A 17,640-nucleotide genomic window follows, 5' to 3' on the forward strand; every position below is an offset into this window, starting at 1 on the left:
TTAGTGTAAGTGTGTGGTGTTAGTGTTAGTGTAAGTGTGTGGTGTTAGTGTGTGGTGTTAGTGTTAGTGTTAGTGTGTGGTGTTAGTGTGTGGTGTTAGTGTTAGTGTTAGTGTGTGGTGTTAGTGTGTGGTGTTAGTGTTAGTGTTAGTGTGTAGTGTTAGTGTTAGTGTGTAGTGTTAGTGTGTAGTGTTAGTGTGTAGTGTTAGTGTTAGTGTGTAGTGTAAGTGTGTAGTGTTAGTGTGTAGTGTTAGTGTTAGTGTGTAGTGTTAGTGTGTAGTGTTAGTGTGTAGTGTTAGTGTGTAGTGTTAGTGTGTGGTGTTAGTGTTAGTGTGTAGTGTTAGTGTGTAGTGTTAGTGTGTGGTGTTAGTGTTAGTGTGTAGTGTAAGTGTGTAGTGTTAGTGTGTAGTGTTAGTGTGTGGTGTTAGTGTTAGTGTGTAGTGTAAGTGTGTAGTGTTAGTGTGTAGTGTTAGTGTTAGTGTGTAGTGTTAGTGTGTGGTGTTAGTGTTAGTGTGTAGTGTTAGTGTGTAGTGTTAGTGTGTAGTGTAAGTGTGTGGTGTTAGTGTGTGGTGTTAGTGTAAGTGTTAGTGTGTAGTGTAAGTGTGTGGTGTTAGTGTGTAGTGTTAGTGTTAGTGTGTAGTGTTAGTGTGTAGTGTTAGTGTGTAGTGTTAGTGTGTGGTGTTAGTGTTAGTGTGTAGTGTTAGTGTGTAGTGTTAGTGTGTGGTGTTAGTGTTAGTGTGTAGTGTAAGTGTGTGGTGTTAGTGTTAGTGTGTGGTGTTAGTGTTAGTGTGTAGTGTAAGTGTGTGGTGTTAGTGTGTAGTGTAAGTGTGTGGTGTTAGTGTTAGTGTGTGGTGTTAGTGTTAGTGTTAGTGTGTGGTGTTAGTGTTAGTGTGTAGTGTTAGTGTGTAGTGTTAGTGTGTGGTGTTAGTGTGTGGTGTTAGTGTGTAGTGTTAGTGTGTGGTGTTAGTGTGTAGTGTTAGTGTGTGGTGTTAGTGTGTGGTGTTAGTGTGTAAGTGTTAGTGTGTAAGTGTGTGGTGTTAGTGTGTAAGTGTTAGTGTGTAAGTGTGTAGTGTAAGTGTGTGGTGTTAGTGTGTAAGTGTGTAGTGTAAGTGTGTAGTGTTAGTGTGTAGTGTTAGTGTGTGGTGTTAGTGTGTAAGTGTGTGGTGTTAGTGTGTAAGTGTGTAGTGTAAGTGTGTAGTGTTAGTGTGTAGTGTTAGTGTGTGGTGTTAGTGTGTAAGTGTGTGGTGTTAGTGTGTAAGTGTGTAGTGTAAGTGTGTGGTGTTAGTGTGTAAGTGTGTAGTGTTAGTGTGTAAGTGTTAGTGTGTAAGTGTGTAGTATAAGTGTGTGGTGTTAGTGTGTGGTGTTAGTGTGTGGGGTTAGTGTGTAGTGTAAGTGTGTGCTGTTAGTGTGTAGTGTTAATGTGGTGTTAGTGTGTGGTGTAAGTGTGTGGTGTTAGTGTGTAGTGTAAGTGTGTGGGGTTAGTGTGTAGTGTTAGTGCGTAGTGTTTGTGTGTGGTGTAAGTGTGTGGGGTTAGTGTGTAGTGTTAGTGTGTGGGGTTAGTGTGTGGTGTTAGTGTGTGGTGTTAGTGCATAGTGTTTGTGTGTGGTGTTGGTGTGTGGTGTAAGTGTGTAGTGTTAGTGTGTAGTGTTAGTGCGTAGTGTTAGTGCGTAGTGTTAGTGTGTGGGGTTAGTGTGTGGTGTAAGTGTGTAGTGTTTGTGTGTGGTGTAAGTGTGTGGTGTTAGTGTGTAGTGTAAGTGTGTGGGGTTAGTGTGTAGTGTTAGTGCATGGTGTTAGTGTGTGGGGTTAGTGTGTGGTGTAAGTGTGTAGTGTTTGTGTGTGGTGTAAGTGTGTAGTGTTTGTGTGTGGTGTAAGTGTGTGGGGTTAGTGTGTAGTGTTAGTGTGTGGTGTTAGTGCGTAGTGTTAGTGTGTGGGGTTAGTGTGTGGTGTTAGTGTGTGGTGTTAGTGCATAGTGTTTGTGTGTGGTGTTGGTGTGTGGTATAAGTGTGTAGTGTCAGTGTGTGGTGTTAGTGCGTAGTGTTAGTGCGTAGTGTTAGTGTGTGGGGTTAGTGTGTGGTGTTAGTGCGTGGTGTTAGTGCGTAGTGTTAGTGTGTGGGGTTAGTGTGTGGTGTTAGTGTGTGGTGTTAGTGCGTGGTGTTGGTGTGTGGTGTAAGTGTGTGGTGTTAGTGTTAGTGTGTAGTGTTAGTGTGTAGTGTTAGTGTGTGGTGTTAGTGTGTGGTGTTAGTGTGTAGTGTTAGTGTGTGGTGTAAGTGTGTGGTGTAAGTGTGTGGTGTTAGTGTGTGGTGTTAGTGTGTGGTGTTAGTGTGTGTTGTGTTGTTAGTGTGTAGTGTGTTAGTGTATATTGTGGTGTTAGTGTGTAGTGTGTTAGTGTATATTGTTAGTGTGTGTTGTGTTAGTGTGTAGTGTGTTAGTGTGTATTGTGTTGTTAGTGTGTATTGTGTTAGTGTGTATTGTGTTGTTAGTGTGTGTTGTGTTAGTGTGTATTGTGTTAGTGTGTTGTGGTGTTAGTGTGTAGTGTGTTAGTGTGTAGTGTGTTAGTGTGTAGTGTGTTAGTGTGTGTTGTTAGTGTGTGTTGTTAGTGTGTATTGTGTTAGTGTGTATTGTGTTAGTGCGTAGTGTTAGTGCGTAGTGTTAGTGTGTGGGGTTAGTGTGTGGTGTAAGTGTGTAGTGTTTGTGTGTGGTGTAAGTGTGTAGTGTTTGTGTGTGGTGTAAGTGTGTGGGGTTAGTGTGTAGTGTTAGTGTGTGGTGTTAGTGCGTAGTGTTAGTGTGTGGGGTTAGTGTGTGGTGTTAGTGTGTGGTGTTAGTGCATAGTGTTTGTGTGTGGTGTTGGTGTGTGGTATAAGTGTGTAGTGTCAGTGTGTGGTGTTAGTGCGTAGTGTTAGTGCGTAGTGTTAGTGTGTGGGGTTAGTGTGTGGTGTTAGTGCGTGGTGTTAGTGCGTAGTGTTAGTGTGTGGGGTTAGTGTGTGGTGTTAGTGTGTGGTGTTAGTGCGTGGTGTTGGTGTGTGGTGTAAGTGTGTGGTGTTAGTGTTAGTGTGTAGTGTTAGTGTGTAGTGTTAGTGTGTGGTGTTAGTGTGTGGTGTTAGTGTGTAGTGTTAGTGTGTGGTGTAAGTGTGTGGTGTAAGTGTGTGGTGTTAGTGTGTGGTGTTAGTGTGTGGTGTTAGTGTGTATTGTTAGTGTGTAGTGTTAGTGTGTGGTGTTAGTGTGTAGTGTTAGTGTGTGGTGTTAGTGTGTGGTGTTAGTGTGTAGTGTAAGTGTGTGGTGTTAGTGTGTAGTGTTAGTGTGTGGTGTTAGTGTGTGGTGTTAGTGTGTAGTGTTAGTGTGTGGTGTTAGTGTGTGGTGTTAGTGTGTAGTGTGTGGTGTTAGTGTGTGGTGTTAGTGTGTAGTGTTAGTGTGTGGTGTTAGTGTGTGGTGTTAGTGTGTAGTGTTAGTGTGTGGTGTTAGTGTGTGGTGTTAGTGTGTAGTGTTAGTGTGTGGTGTTAGTGTGTAGTGTGTGGTGTTAGTGTGTAGTGTTAGTGTGTGGTGTTAGTGTGTGGGGTTAGTGTGTGGTGTAAGTGTGTGGTGTTAGTGTGTGGTGTTAGTGTGTGGTGTTAGTGTAAGTGTGTGGTGTTAGTGTTAGTGTAAGTGTTAGTGTGTAGTGTAAGTGTGTGGTGTTAGTGTGTGGTGTTAGTGTTAGTGTTAGTGTGTGGTGTTAGTGTGTGGTGTTAGTGTTAGTGTTAGTGTGTAGTGTTAGTGTGTAGTGTTAGTGTGTAGTGTAAGTGTGTGGTGTTAGTGTGTGGTGTTAGTGTAAGTGTTAGTGTGTAGTGTAAGTGTGTGGTGTTAGTGTGTAGTGTTAGTGTTAGTGTGTAGTGTTAGTGTGTAGTGTTAGTGTGTAGTGTAAGTGTGTGGTGTTAGTGTGTAGTGTTAGTGTTAGTGTGTAGTGTTAGTGTGTAGTGTTAGTGTGTAGTGTAAGTGTGTGGTGTTAGTGTGTAGTGTGTAGTGTTAGTGTGTAGTGTTAGTGTGTGGTGTTAGTGTTAGTGTGTAGTGTAAGTGTGTGGTGTTAGTGTTAGTGTTAGTGTGTGGTGTTAGTGTGTGGTGTTAGTGTTAGTGTTAGTGTGTGGTGTTAGTGTGTGGTGTTAGTGTTAGTGTGTAGTGTTAGTGTGTAGTGTTAGTGTGTAGTGTTAGTGTGTAGTGTAAGTGTGTGGTGTTAGTGTGTGGTGTTAGTGTAAGTGTTAGTGTGTAGTGTAAGTGTGTGGTGTTAGTGTGTAGTGTTAGTGTTAGTGTGTAGTGTTAGTGTGTAGTGTTAGTGTGTAGTGTTAGTGTGTGGTGTTAGTGTTAGTGTGTGGTGTTAGTGTTAGTGTGTAGTGTTAGTGTGTGGTGTTAGTGTTAGTGTGTAGTGTAAGTGTGTGGTGTTAGTGTTAGTGTTAGTGTGTGGTGTTAGTGTTAGTGTGTAGTGTAAGTGTGTAGTGTTAGTGTGTAGTGTTAGTGTGTGGTGTTAGTGTTAGTGTGTAGTGTTAGTGTTAGTGTGTAGTGTTAGTGTTAGTGTGTAGTGTTAGTGTGTAGTGTTAGTGTGTGGTGTTAGTGTGTAGTGTTAGTGTGTAGTGTTAGTGTGTGGTGTTAGTGTGTAGTGTTAGTGTGTGGTGTTAGTGTGTGGTGTTAGTGTTAGTGTGTGGTGTTAGTGTTAGTGTGTGGTGTTAGTGTTAGTGTGTGGTGTTAGTGTGTAGTGTTAGTGTGTAGTGTTAGTGTGTGGTGTTAGTGTGTAGTGTTAGTGTGTGGTGTTAGTGTGTGGTGTTAGTGTGTAGTGTTAGTGTGTGGTGTTAGTGTGTGGTGTTAGTGTGTGGTGTTAGTGTTAGTGTTAGTGTGTGGTGTTAGTGTTAGTGTTAGTGTGTGGTGTTAGTGTGTAGTGTTAGTGTTAGTGTTAGTGTTAGTGTGTGGTGTTAGTGTTAGTGTTAGTGTGTAGTGTTAGTGTGTGGTGTTAGTGTGTAGTGTTAGTGTGTAGTGTTAGTGTGTGGTGTTAGTGTGTAGTGTTAGTGTGTGGTGTTAGTGTGTGGTGTTAGTGTTAGTGTGTGGTGTTAGTGTTAGTGTTAGTGTGTGGTGTTAGTGTGTAGTGTTAGTGTTAGTGTTAGTGTTAGTGTGTGGTGTTAGTGTTAGTGTGTAGTGTTAGTGTGTGGTGTTAGTGTGTAGTGTTAGTGTGTGGTGTTAGTGTGTGGTGTTAGTGTGTGGTGTTAGTGTTAGTGTTAGTGTGTGGTGTTAGTGTGTGGTGTTAGTGTGTAGTGTTAGTGTGTGGTGTTAGTGTGTGGTGTTAGTGTGTGGTGTTAGTGTTAGTGTTAGTGTGTGGTGTTAGTGTTAGTGTTAGTGTGTAGTGTTAGTGTGTGGTGTTAGTGTGTAGTGTTAGTGTTAGTGTTAGTGTGTAGTGTTAGTGTGTGGTGTTAGTGTGTAGTGTTAGTGTTAGTGTGTGGTGTTAGTGTGTGGTGTTAGTGTTAGTGTTAGTGTGTAGTGTTAGTGTGTGGTGTTAGTGTTAGTGTTAGTGTGTGGTGTTAGTGTTAGTGTTAGTGTGTAGTGTTAGTGTGTGGTGTTAGTGTGTAGTGTTAGTGTTAGTGTGTGGTGTTAGTGTGTGGTGTTAGTGTTAGTGTTAGTGTGTGGTGTTAGTGTTAGTGTGTGGTGTTAGTGTTAGTGTGTAGTGTTAGTGTTAGTGTGTGGTGTTAGTGTGTGGTGTTAGTGTTAGTGTTAGTGTGTAGTGTTAGTGTGTGGTGTTAGTGTGTAGTGTTAGTGTGTGGTGTTAGTGTGTGGTGTTAGTGTGTGGTGTTAGTGTTAGTGTGTAGTGTTAGTGTTAGTGTGTGGTGTTAGTGTGTGGTGTTAGTGTTAGTGTGTAGTGTTAGTGTGTGGTGTTAGTGTGTGGTGTTAGTGTTAGTGTGTGGTGTTAGTGTTAGTGTTAGTGTGTGGTGTTAGTGTGTGGTGTTAGTGTTAGTGTTAGTGTGTAGTGTTAGTGTGTGGTGTTAGTGTGTAGTGTTAGTGTTAGTGTTAGTGTTAGTGTGTGGTGTTAGTGTTAGTGTGTAGTGTTAGTGTTAGTGTTAGTGTGCAGTATGTCATTTGGGCTGCACCTGAAAAGCAGAACAGACATTGTGAAGAAAACTAAATGTAGGAAGTCTCAGAGATTGTTGGTGTCTGTGGTGAGGCTCAGGATGTAGGAGGGAGTTTGTTGATGAATTGAACACAATGACAACATTTTTAAACAGTCCTGCGTGTGAAGTGAATGTTGCGCTGCAGGCTGCACATGTAGTCTGTTACTGGTCATAAAAAAAAGGAAATAAAAAGAAAAATCTAAATCACAGACCACACAAACAACTCCGATTCACTGATTCGGTTCTCTGTTTATTTGATTCATTTTTATTTGATTCGTTTATGATTTGATTCATTTTTGATTTGATTCGATTGTTTTCCGGTAAACACCAAACTGGGAAATAAATTCTACGAAGAAAAATAAAACCATGTCCTCTGCCCTGTGATGTGAATGAAGCCGGTGTACAGTCACAGGGAGAGGAGGTTGACCTAGTTGGTAGGTGGCGGCCGTATTAGCATAGCCAGGTATTTTATCACAGAACAAAAATGGCACGTTTAATAAGTAAGTAGGACGTTCAGAGCAGTCTCGGTGTTCACCTTTGCTCATCTCATTCCTGAATCTTTCACTCCAAACCTACTCTGGGATTTTATTATGATTTTTTTTATTAATAGAACAAAAATAAAGCTGTCCACGTTCCAAGACCTACAGAAAAACGCGAAAACTCTAAAGTCCTCGGAGGCCCGAGACGAAAATAACATCAGGATGACGAGCAGCTCTCGGAGCTCAGAAGCCGGTATTCGTCCACTCCAGACAGCAGGGGACGATGCTTTGTGAAACGATTACAGCAAGACCTACATCTGTCTTTAAGCAGAGTTTGAGAAGCATTTGGAAGCAATTAATGTTATTTCGTGATGAAGAGAGACGAGAAAAGAATAGAGAGAGAGAGAAAAAAGTGAATCAGACACATCAGAGAGAAGATGGTCATTACTGCAGGCGTACGCAGCGCGTCCTCGCTGAACCCTTTGAACTTCCATGCATGCGTTGTCCACCATGTCAACATACAAAGTGCCATTTCTTCCAATGCTCTTAATGGAAAACAAGAGCTATTCATTTCCTTACAAACATGTCCATTAGGGATGAGAGGGGAGGTTCAGGGAAGGCTGCGTGTCGGCGCCGGGCTTTTGAAAGCCGCAGGTAAGGAAGGCCGTACCGATTGACAAGACGTACAGACTCCCCCTCTCTCTCACTCTCTCTCTCCCTCTCTCCCTCTCTCTCTCTCTCTCTCTCTCTGAGGTATAATTATCTTTTGGTGCTCTGCCAGAGACGGTTCTCTTCGCTGGAGTCGAGGAGAAAAGTGAACGAGTTCTTGTCTCAAATCAGCTCTGGATAAAAAGGCGATTATGTTCTACATCACGTCGCGCTGGGATTTCTTCATCATGCAAAGCAGTCGGGATGACGAGCGCTACAGAGAGACAAGAGAGAGATGATGAAATAACACAGACTGAGAGAGAGAGGGAGATGGATTCACAGCACGGACGTCCATTTAATGACAATTCAGCCATGTTATAATAACTCCACTTCTCTGTCGCACGATAACGCGGTGTAGCTCCGAACCGGGTTTAACACGTGGGCCACAAGAGACGAGAGCCGAAGTTACGCCTCAGCACTGTGGAGACTGAGCTCTGAGCTTTTATTTATTTATTTTCTAAAGTCACGTTAGCAAGAACGTCATAAGAACATTTTTCCCTTGAGACAAACAAACAGCAGATAAACCATCTGGCATCTGGAATGATTGACACTTCTGTAGGCGTTTTAAATTCTCTGGAAGCCCCGCCCCGTTAATTCCATTTTCTCACCTGGACGAGGTTTCTTTTGTTTTTTGATTTCTTTAAAGTCATTAAAGAACGATCTCATTATTACAACTTTGTAACTCATTAATAAATGTGTTAATAAGCCATAATAATGTGTTACCTCTTTATTACTGCTGTATAACTGACTAGTTATTATGCCTTTATAGCACATAGTTCATAATTATGCCTTAATAACTCATAAATCATCACATTATTAATCATAATGACAGGTTATTAAGCCTTTATAACATTATAACGTCATTAAATAGCTTCATCAAATACCGTGAAAACGCCGTACATCTACATGCGCTTCGGTTTCTACTTCAGACCAGTAATTTGTGAAAGAAATGCATGTAAAATGTGCTGCGCTTTAAACCTGTAAGAGCCACACCCTTTGGAGAATGGTTTGTGTGCATGTGTTACAGATGGATGGCTTTCATTTCCTCTCCTTCAGTATCACACGAGGCATCTAGTGCGGTCAGATCCTCAGGACAAGACGGTAATAATGTTACAGAAATATTACATATGAAACATACTGACTATATTTTCATGATTAGATCATATAACGTGCAACAATGAAGTTTTCCTCGAGAAATCATTCATTCGGAATGAAAAAGGACACGTTTTGTCCTTCGATCAGGGGAATTAAAGCCAGTGCGCAACCAGGAGGAACAAGCTGCCTGATATTTTCACTGTCTTTTTGCAAATTAGATTATAATTCTGTGAATAAAATTACAATTTATTAATATTTATCCGGAATGATCGAGTCAGAGGGGACGATGGTTAGGAAAATCTGGTGGTTAGGAGATGTTATGAGGAAGGAACCTTGAGAGGAACCAGATTGAAAAGGGAAGCTCATCCTCATCTGGGTGACCCTGGAGAGCATGATTATAAATCATTTCCTTTCTATAACTACACACTGTAGAGTCTGAAACCAGAAGCTTTTGATCAGCTTACACCTCTGAGCATCAGTGTTCATCAGCCTTCCTGCTGAAGCCATCACATGTTCATCGATGGAGACCTGAGCTCTAAACCAACTGCAGTAATAACATCTACGATATAACACTGATATTGTGTTAAATTACACCAACCAGGCATAACATTATGACCACCTGCCTAATATTGTGTTGGTCCCCTTTTCTGATGCCAAAACAGCCCTGACCCGTCCTGCACTGTGTATTCTGACCCCTTTCTATCAGAACCAGCATTAACTTCTTCAGCAATCTGAGCAACAGTAGCTCGTCTGTTGGATCGGATCACACGGGCCAGCCTTCTCTCCCCACCGGCATCAGTGTGCCTTGGTCACCCATGACCCTGTCTCCGGTCCACCACTGTTCCTTCACTTTTGATAGATACTGACCACTGCAGACCGGGAACACCCCACAAGAGCTGCAGTTTTGGAGATGCTCTGATCCAGTGGTCTAGTCATCACAATTTGGCCCTTAAGGTCAAACTCACTCAAATCCTTACGCTTGTCCATTTTTCCTGCTTCTAACATCAACTTTGAGGACAAAATGTTGACTTGCTGCCTAATATATCCCACCCACTAACAGGTGCCATGATGAGGAGATACTCAGTCTTATACACTTCACCTCTCACAATGTTATATCCAATCGTTGTATGTCATTGGGATATCGTGGATAAAGTGAGGCCCATTTATGACATTTTTAAGGAAATATTTGTTGAAATATTAAAGGAACACTCGGTCAGTATTCTCCGCTCTCTACACTAGCTAGATGAAGGAACTAATTGCTAGAACAGTGTGAGCTCTGCAGCGCAAACTGCAAACTCTCGCTACGCAGCACGCAATCTCCCGACAGTAAAAATGATGATAAACTGACGAGTGATAAATCCGAACGATTCCTCGGACTGATCCTATATGTTTCTTCAGTTCCCCGTGTTCTGCTTTACTTCTCACCTGCAATTAGTTCCCGCCCCGTGCTATACAACCTCTCATTAAACGTCTATACGTGAGAAAAGTCTTTAAATGAATATACAGAGGAATAGGAACGTCTGAGACAGAGACGACAGAGCGGGATGAAGCATGAAGGAGACACGGTGAGAAGAAGAAGAAGAAGAAGAGCTGGAGCTGTTAAACAGCTGATTAAACACGTACTCTCTCTCCAGACTGATGCTGGTCAAAAGCTCGTTCTGCCGTTTGATCCGCGCAGCCAGACTCTCGTTAGCGGCCCTGATAAAGACGAGAGAAAAAAAGAAAACCAGAAGTTAGTTTTCATGATGAGACCAACGTTTTTTTTTTTTTTTTAGACCACAGTTTTCTAGCTTTTTCTTTTTTTTGTGGATGTGTTTGTGTTAAAAATGTGTAACAAAGCGGCTAACAGACATAACAATCACACAAACGAGCTCCAAGAGCTTGTAGAAAAGACACAAGGACATCAGGATGACCGTGACAGCTAACGGAACGATCCGGAAGCTCTTGAAGCTCTTCTGGTGCTTTTGGAAAGACGTTGTGAGTAAACGGAGACGTGTGTGTGTGTGTGTTCTCAGCTCGTGTTCATTATGCGTTATGTAGATCAGAGCTCAGACGTTTTCACTCGGCTCTGACTGTATGATTTAAACTCCGACACGATTCAGACTGAAGAAGAGAGAGGGAACGATGTTCGGCGCGGGAAAGAAGAAGAAGAAGACGAGGACGATAATCCTGCAGCGGTAAAGCAGCGCTAAACAGCACAGAACAACAGCCATCACCGCCTCGATGGCTTTCATCACAACTGATTGTGTCCTGATTGAGCTTAAATTACAAATCAAATACTGCAGCAGTAATCAGAGAGAGAGAGAGAGAGAGAGAGAGGGAGAGAAGATAGAGAGAGAGGGATAGGGGGAGAGAGACAGAGAGAGAGAGGGGGAGATGGGGGGAGTGAAAGCGGCACAGGGGTGGGGGGAGGGACAGGGTGGAGATGGGGGGGGGGGAAGAGAGCGTAGGATGGGGGGGTGGGGGGGGTGGATGGATATGGAAAGAGAAAGATGGATTGTGAGAGAGTCAGAGGGAGAACGAGTGAAAACGAAAAAAGTTAATTAACAAGGATAGAGAAACTAAAGAACAGAGAGAGAGACGGAGAGAGAGAACATGAATGTGGAAAAGAGACAGATATGGAGAACTTGAAGAATGAGAGAGAGAGAGAGAGAGAGAGAGAGAGAGTTGCTGTTAAAGTAAAGTAATACAGGGTGTGATGTGATGTCATTATTTATTAATTAATTAATACATGATGTACTTTTTATCCATTTTCAGTTACATTTATGAAACATCAGCAAAACTAGGTGGTCATGCTTCAGGCGTAAGAAACAAACATTACAACAAAACTGTGTGTGTGTGTGTGTGTGTGTGGACAGTAGGAGTGTTTACTTGTGCTTGGTGATCCAGAGGTTGATGTTGGTCACCAGCTGTTCTCTCTCCTGATGGAGGTGAAAGTTTTCTGCCCGGGTTTCCTCCAGATTGCGTTTCAGCTGCTGCAGCTGTGTGTGTGAGGAGCAACAGGTCAAAAACACACACACACACACACACACACACACACACTTCTAAACCTCTAGTGAATGTCACTGCTGTGAATTAAAGCCTTGACATGGCTTAGTGTTTTCCTTCGTATGGGTTTGAACATTTAAGTAACATTTATAGATGTTTTAATAAAATAAATAAAGTAAATAAATTTATTAAATAAATTTTAATAAAGTAAATAAATTTCAATTAGAAGATTTAGATAATTGTGTTAAAACATTAATTCATTTAAATTTAATGAATTAATTGTGAAAATCAGCCAGCGCTATACTCTAACCTTGACAACCTGGAAAAATCATAAGATTTTAAACCAAATTTAGATTAATTAATTAATGTATTTATTTATTTACTCATTACATTGTAATATAGCTGCTATAAGGAAAAAGTGAGATTTTTGTGAAAGCTTTAAAAAAAATAAAAAAAGTTCTATGTGTCGTTCTTAAATAAATAAAGATAAAAATGTAAATTTGTCAAAAATTAAATTAAATTAAAAAAATTTAATTGTTGGTGAATTGTTGGGTTGTATGATGTTATCACATCATCCTGTCATGTCAAGTCATAATTATTTACATATTTAGTGATGTCACAAGCTGAGCGCATCCATAGCCCCACCCCCAAATAAATCCATAGCTCCACCCCAATACATTTTTTTTTATAGAGAACAAGTTTTACAGGAAACAAAGTTTGACCTCAGAGAGAGGGGGGATGGGGGGAGGAGAGGGAGAGAGAGAGAGCCTCGAGTCTCGAGGAAAGAGACTAATTTCAGGAATTTCAAGCATTTTGAACATCTCTGTAACCCTAGTGGATGATATTTTTGTAAAATAAATAAATAAAATAAAATAAATAACACGTTGAGATTTAACCTTTCAGCCTTTAAACTAACCGTTGCATGTGAGACCAAATGTGTGTGAGACAAGTTTTTTTTTATATTCCGAAAGTCGTCTAAATTCCTCACACTGAATTTTTTTAGCAAACGCATCTCATGATCTGTAACAGCTCTTTATAAACATGAGTCGACTCCCAAACGATTCGAATCATTTGTAATATGAATCAGTTAAATACAAAGAGGTTATACACACTAAACACTACTCGCTTTTGATGATGCCTACAAAATTTTCTGGGCCTTGATATCAATCCCTTCTTTAACACACACCCACACACACACACACACACACCACCCACCTGTGTCAGGAATCCGCTCTCATCTTTCTCTCCTTCCCCACAATCACTCTTTTCCTCTACACGTGATTAATTGATTCAGTATGTTGAGCGAGACGCCCGCAGCTTTCCCACGTCTCATGTTTACTACTTTATTTCGCTGGACGCTGGAGCGGAGGACACGCCTCTAATCAGGTGACTTCAATTACACCTTCCTTCATTCCCCCTTTTATTTTTACTGGGATTCGATTTTTTTTACGCTCACAACATGAAAAACAGGGTTTTCTTTTTCTCTCCAGGAAAAAAAAAGAAAAGAAAAGACAGGGAGCGAGACGTTAAACTGAAAGCAGACCTCTGCAGTCGCTCTCGCTAATCTGTTACAAATGCGTCTGGAGGCTGCGACTCTGCGGACGGTGTTTATGAGCCGCAGAGCAGCCGAAATAAATACAGGCATAAAATCTTAACGTGAACGCTGGAGTGAACACGCAGAGAGCGAGACGGATGAATGCAAACACCTCAGTGAGGGGGTAAAAAGTTACATATCTGTGAGAGAGAGAGAGAGAGAGAGAGCGAGAGAAAGGGAGTAAGAGAGAGAGAGACAGGGAGTGGGAGAGAGGGAGAGAGAGAATGAGATTGAGAGTAAGAAAGAGAGTGATTGAGAATAAGAGACAGGAAGAGAGAGAGAGGAAGTGAGAGTGAGAGAGTGTGTGTGTGTGACAGAGAGAGAGAGAGAAAGAGAGAGTGTGTGTGTGAGAGGGTTAGAGTAAGAAAGAGAGAGAGAGTGTGAGAGTGTGTGTGACACGGAGAGAAAGAGAGAGGGATATGGAAAGAGAAAGACAGATGGCAAGAGAGTCAGGTGGAGAACTTGAAGAATGAGACTGAAGACAAGAAAGAGCATAAAGAACAGAGAGAGAGAGAGAACATGAATGAGGGAAAGAGACAGATACGTAGAGAAACAAAGATTGAGAGACAAACAGAAGTTAATGAATGAGAGAGACAGATGTTCAATGAGAGACAGATCATTGAGAATACTTAAAGAATGAGAGAGGGGGAGTTTTTACAGAAAGAGTGAAAGAGAGAGAGAGAGAGAGAGAGGAACATACGTAAATAAAGTTTTAGTTAATGATGAGAAAGAAGTGAAAGACTTAGAAAGAAGGGAAATGAGAGAAGTGTAGAGAAAGGATGAAACGGATAGAAAGGAGAGAGGGAGAGAGACTGAGAAAGACATGAGTTTCTATGTAACTAAGAAAAAGAGAGGCAGGGAGAAACGAGAGAAAAGAGGGATGAAAGCAGAGAGAAGAGATTCGACACTTGATAGAGGAAAGAAAAATAAAGATGAATGTGTTTATTAGAGAGGTGTGTGGGAGTGGGTGGGGCAGGGGGTGTAACTCGGAGGCGGGAGTAAGTGACGCATTCATTATAGAAGACGTCACACTGTGGTTCAGTCTGACGCTGCACTCTCACACTGCTCTCTCACCCTTCCCTCTCACCCCCCTCTCTTGCCCCTATCTCTCACCCTTCCCTCTCTTGCCCCTATCTCTCACCCTTCCCTCTCACCCTTCTCTCTCACTCCTCTGTCTCTCACCTCTCTCTTGCCCCTCTCTCTCACCCCTCTCTCGCCCCTCTCTCTCACCCCTCTCTCGCCCCTCTCTCTCACCCCTCTCTCACCCCTCTCTCACATCTCTCTTGCGGCTCTCTCGCCCCTCTCTCTCTCCCCTCTCTCGCCACTCTGTCACCCCTCTTTCACACCGCTCTCTCGCTCTTCTCTCTCCGCTCTCTCACCCCTCCCTCACACCTCTCTCTCAGGGCTGATCTTAATGACAATAATTACACGTCATAAAAAATCTCATCTAAAATAAACGTCTCTGCTTGGCCTTGATGGAGGAAAATGTAAATAGGTGAGAAATACAGATGTTGTGATTAGACCCAAATTGCACAGACTTCCTTTGTTTCTGTGTGTGTGTGTGTGTGTGTCAGAGTGAACAATGGGAGTTTTACAAACCCACGGCGGGAATAATTTCCCCGAGCCGGAGTGCAGCACTGCTTAACATTTAGATTGTTTCTCTTAATAGGAGGTGGAGTGACTCGTGTGTGTGTGTGTGCGTGTGTGTGTATGTGGGTGTTAAAGAAGGGATTGATATCAAGGCCCAGAAAATTTTGTAGGCATCATCAAGAAGAAAAGCGAGTAGTGTTTAGTGTGTATAACCTCTTTGTATTCAACTGAGTCATATTGCAAATGATTCAAATAATTTGGGAGTCGACTCGTGTTTATAAAGAGCTGTTACAGATCCTGTGATGCGTTTGCTAAAAAAAAATCATCAGCTTCAGTGATATATAATTCTCTAAAAATTCCCTAACCAATGAAAACCAGTGCATTATGACTGGGTTGCTTGTGGGCGTGGCTTGTTTAATTTTTGGATCTGATGAGAAATGGCGGTAGCTTTAGATAGCATCTCAAGATATAAAGCACATTAACACTACATGCTGATCAGCATGAAAATGACCTGTCTGATTTATTCCAGTGCTTCATGCTAGCTTCATTCTCAGATTAGATTAGCAAAGCGAGCTAACTGTACTAGCTATGTACTCACACCAGACGCACCAACAACCTCTGCTACGTCCTTTCAAGCTTTATTTAGCTCTATAAACCTTTAATGAGAGGGTGTATTAGACTAGAGAAGATCTTTCTTTCATCAGACAGGAACTCGGAAGCTATGAGCGGGGAACTGGAGAAACGTCGGACCACACGCTCCGTAAGATCGGACAGAGGAATCGTTTTGACTCAATCTCAATTCGATGAAATTACGTAGGATTAGATTCAGTGATCAGACGTATAGCTACACCGCAAGTAACAATAATGTATATGGAGGTATCACTGGCTATATTGGAAGTCTGATCACATCATGATTAGACACGGCTGCTACGGAAAATGAGAAGAAAGCGAGGGAACCTGCACCTGTACGACTCTGCTAGGATTCATTTCCCTCTGTGGTAAATAATATTAGCCAGTCTGTTAGAAGAGCTTTGCATGCAGTGTGTGTGTGTGTGTGTGTTTTAATGATTCCCCCTCCTTGCTCTCTGTCTGCAGTCTAGCGTTCATACAGAGACATTTAATAAAAGCAGGAGCAGTAATCGGACCGCCCGCACCATCATCCCGCACCATCACCTGCCCCACTGTTTGACAGCTTATTCTGCCGCCGCAAAATGGCTTCCCCTCCTCCTCCTCCTCTTCCTCCTTCTCCCCGCATCTCTTCCTGCTTAATAACCAAAGGCAATAACTGCGTTCGTGTGTGCACGACTCCAGACAGGAAGGGAGGAGACAGAGAGAGTCGGCATGGCGAAACGGTGAGAGATTAAAGAGCAGCGATTATGAGGAAAGAGAAGTTGTCAGAGAATCACGTACACATGCGTGGTTCACGTCGACGATTCAATTATAAGCGCGTATTACAGAGCGAGAGCTTTCAGAAGCCTGTCTCGCGCGTGTCAGGAAGGCAGGGGAGGAGGCCGAGCTGTTTTGTTTGTATATTGCGTTTATTACGCCGCTCTTCCTTGTCACACACGTGGTGTTACGGCAGACGCTCTCACCCAGTGTGTTTCCACAGACTCACGCTGAGATCTGGAGAAGAGATACCACGACTTCACTCGCTCTATTCAAATAAGATTTCCAATCATCTCTCTCTCTCTCTCTCTCTCTCTCACACACACACACACACACACGCACACACACACAGACAGGTGAATTAATCGATCTGGACATCGTGGCATTCCTCCTTTGTGTCTCCGCATCCCAATCCTGTAGATTTACATATTCATCATTCAGGAGCTAAAACACATTAATTCTTTGGTCAGTTTGCGGTCATTATGTTCTGTTTTAAATAAAAGAAAGCAGAGATTCTGTAGAGTGTCCGAGTCCGAATATGATCACAGTTATCTCCTGCGTTCTCGGGGTTTCCTCCGAGGAATCAATCGAGATTCCTTTAACCATCTTCAAGGATCCAGGGATCATTTCCTGCGTCCTGTACTGGACCGGATTGTGCCATTTTTAACCTCTTGCATTTCCCAGTGCTTTAGAACAAACTGCCAAAAATATTTGGACACCCCACCAAATCATTGAGTTCAGGTGTTGTTTTTCAGGGCCTGGGCTCGGCCCCTTAGTTCCAGTGAAAGGAACTCTTAATGCTTCAGCTTCATACCAAGACATTTTGGACAATTTCATGCTCTTTGTGGGAACAGTTTGGGGATGACCCCTTCCTGTTCCAACATGACTGTACACCAGTGACCAAAGCAAGGTCCATAAAGAGTTTGGTGTGGAGGAACTTGACTGTCCTGCACAGAGTCCTGACCTCAACCCCATAGAACACCTTTGGGATGAATTAGAGTGGAGACTGAGAGCCAGGCCTTCTCGATTAACATCAGTGCCTGACCTCACAAATGCGCTTCTAGAGGAATGGTCAAAATTTCAGCTCATAACACGAACACCAACATCCTGAGTTTCCAGTTTTTGAGAAGGCCTTCACATCACGTGTCACGTTGCTGTATCCCGATATGTTACGTCTTCACTGACGGTGTTCCGCAAATCCGTCTAATCCACTGCTTTATATCCAAAACTCCTCTGTGTGTCACGACCAGAACTGAGGGTCTGCAGCTTGTTATTCTTAGTGTTTGTCTGCATAGTGCATTTAGGTAGCTGACGACGAACACACACACACACACACACAGATGCACACACACACATTGTGTTTCTGTTTTGCTGAAATAAAACTGTATAATGCGGCACTTTACTCCACTGAGATCAGCGATTACACCAAATCTTCTCTGTCAGGCCGAGGAGGAGATGATGATGATGATGATGATGATATAGATATAATCTCAGGCCGGCAGACTGACAGAGACACAGGAAACAGATGAGGAGGAAAGGTTTTATTATTTTTCTTGAGAGAGTCGAGTTTATTCACACAGACAGGATTGGTGTTTGATTTAAGATGAAGTGAAGAATCTTAAAAATGCAAATCAGAGCCACGTCTCTGTGCGAGTGGAGCTACACTCTGAGGAGGAACTCTACTGA

At 42.5% G+C, this 17,640-nt stretch overlaps 1 protein-coding gene across 4 annotated transcripts in view; it reads right to left on the minus strand.

The window, feature by feature from the left end:
- LOC131344345 (trichohyalin-like) overlaps nucleotides 1-17,640 on the minus strand; it is a 128,710-nt gene that overhangs the window by 17,550 nt on the left and 93,520 nt on the right. For 2 of the 4 annotated variants that reach the window (XM_058376576.1, XM_058376577.1), the window contains exons 17-18: nucleotides 11,268-11,377; nucleotides 10,020-10,094 (exon numbers count right to left, since the gene is read on the minus strand). In XM_058376576.1, coding sequence (XP_058232559.1) covers nucleotides 10,020-10,094; nucleotides 11,268-11,377 — 185 coding nt within the window. Of the gene's footprint in view, nucleotides 1-6,129; nucleotides 7,516-10,019; nucleotides 10,095-11,267; nucleotides 11,378-17,640 lie in introns of those variants that run through there. The other 2 variants (XM_058376579.1, XM_058376578.1) reach the window with 2 other exon arrangements.

Source organism: Hemibagrus wyckioides, linkage group LG23 (genome assembly GCF_019097595.1).
Source record: "Hemibagrus wyckioides isolate EC202008001 linkage group LG23, SWU_Hwy_1.0, whole genome shotgun sequence".
NCBI lineage: Eukaryota > Metazoa > Chordata > Actinopteri > Siluriformes > Bagridae > Hemibagrus > Hemibagrus wyckioides.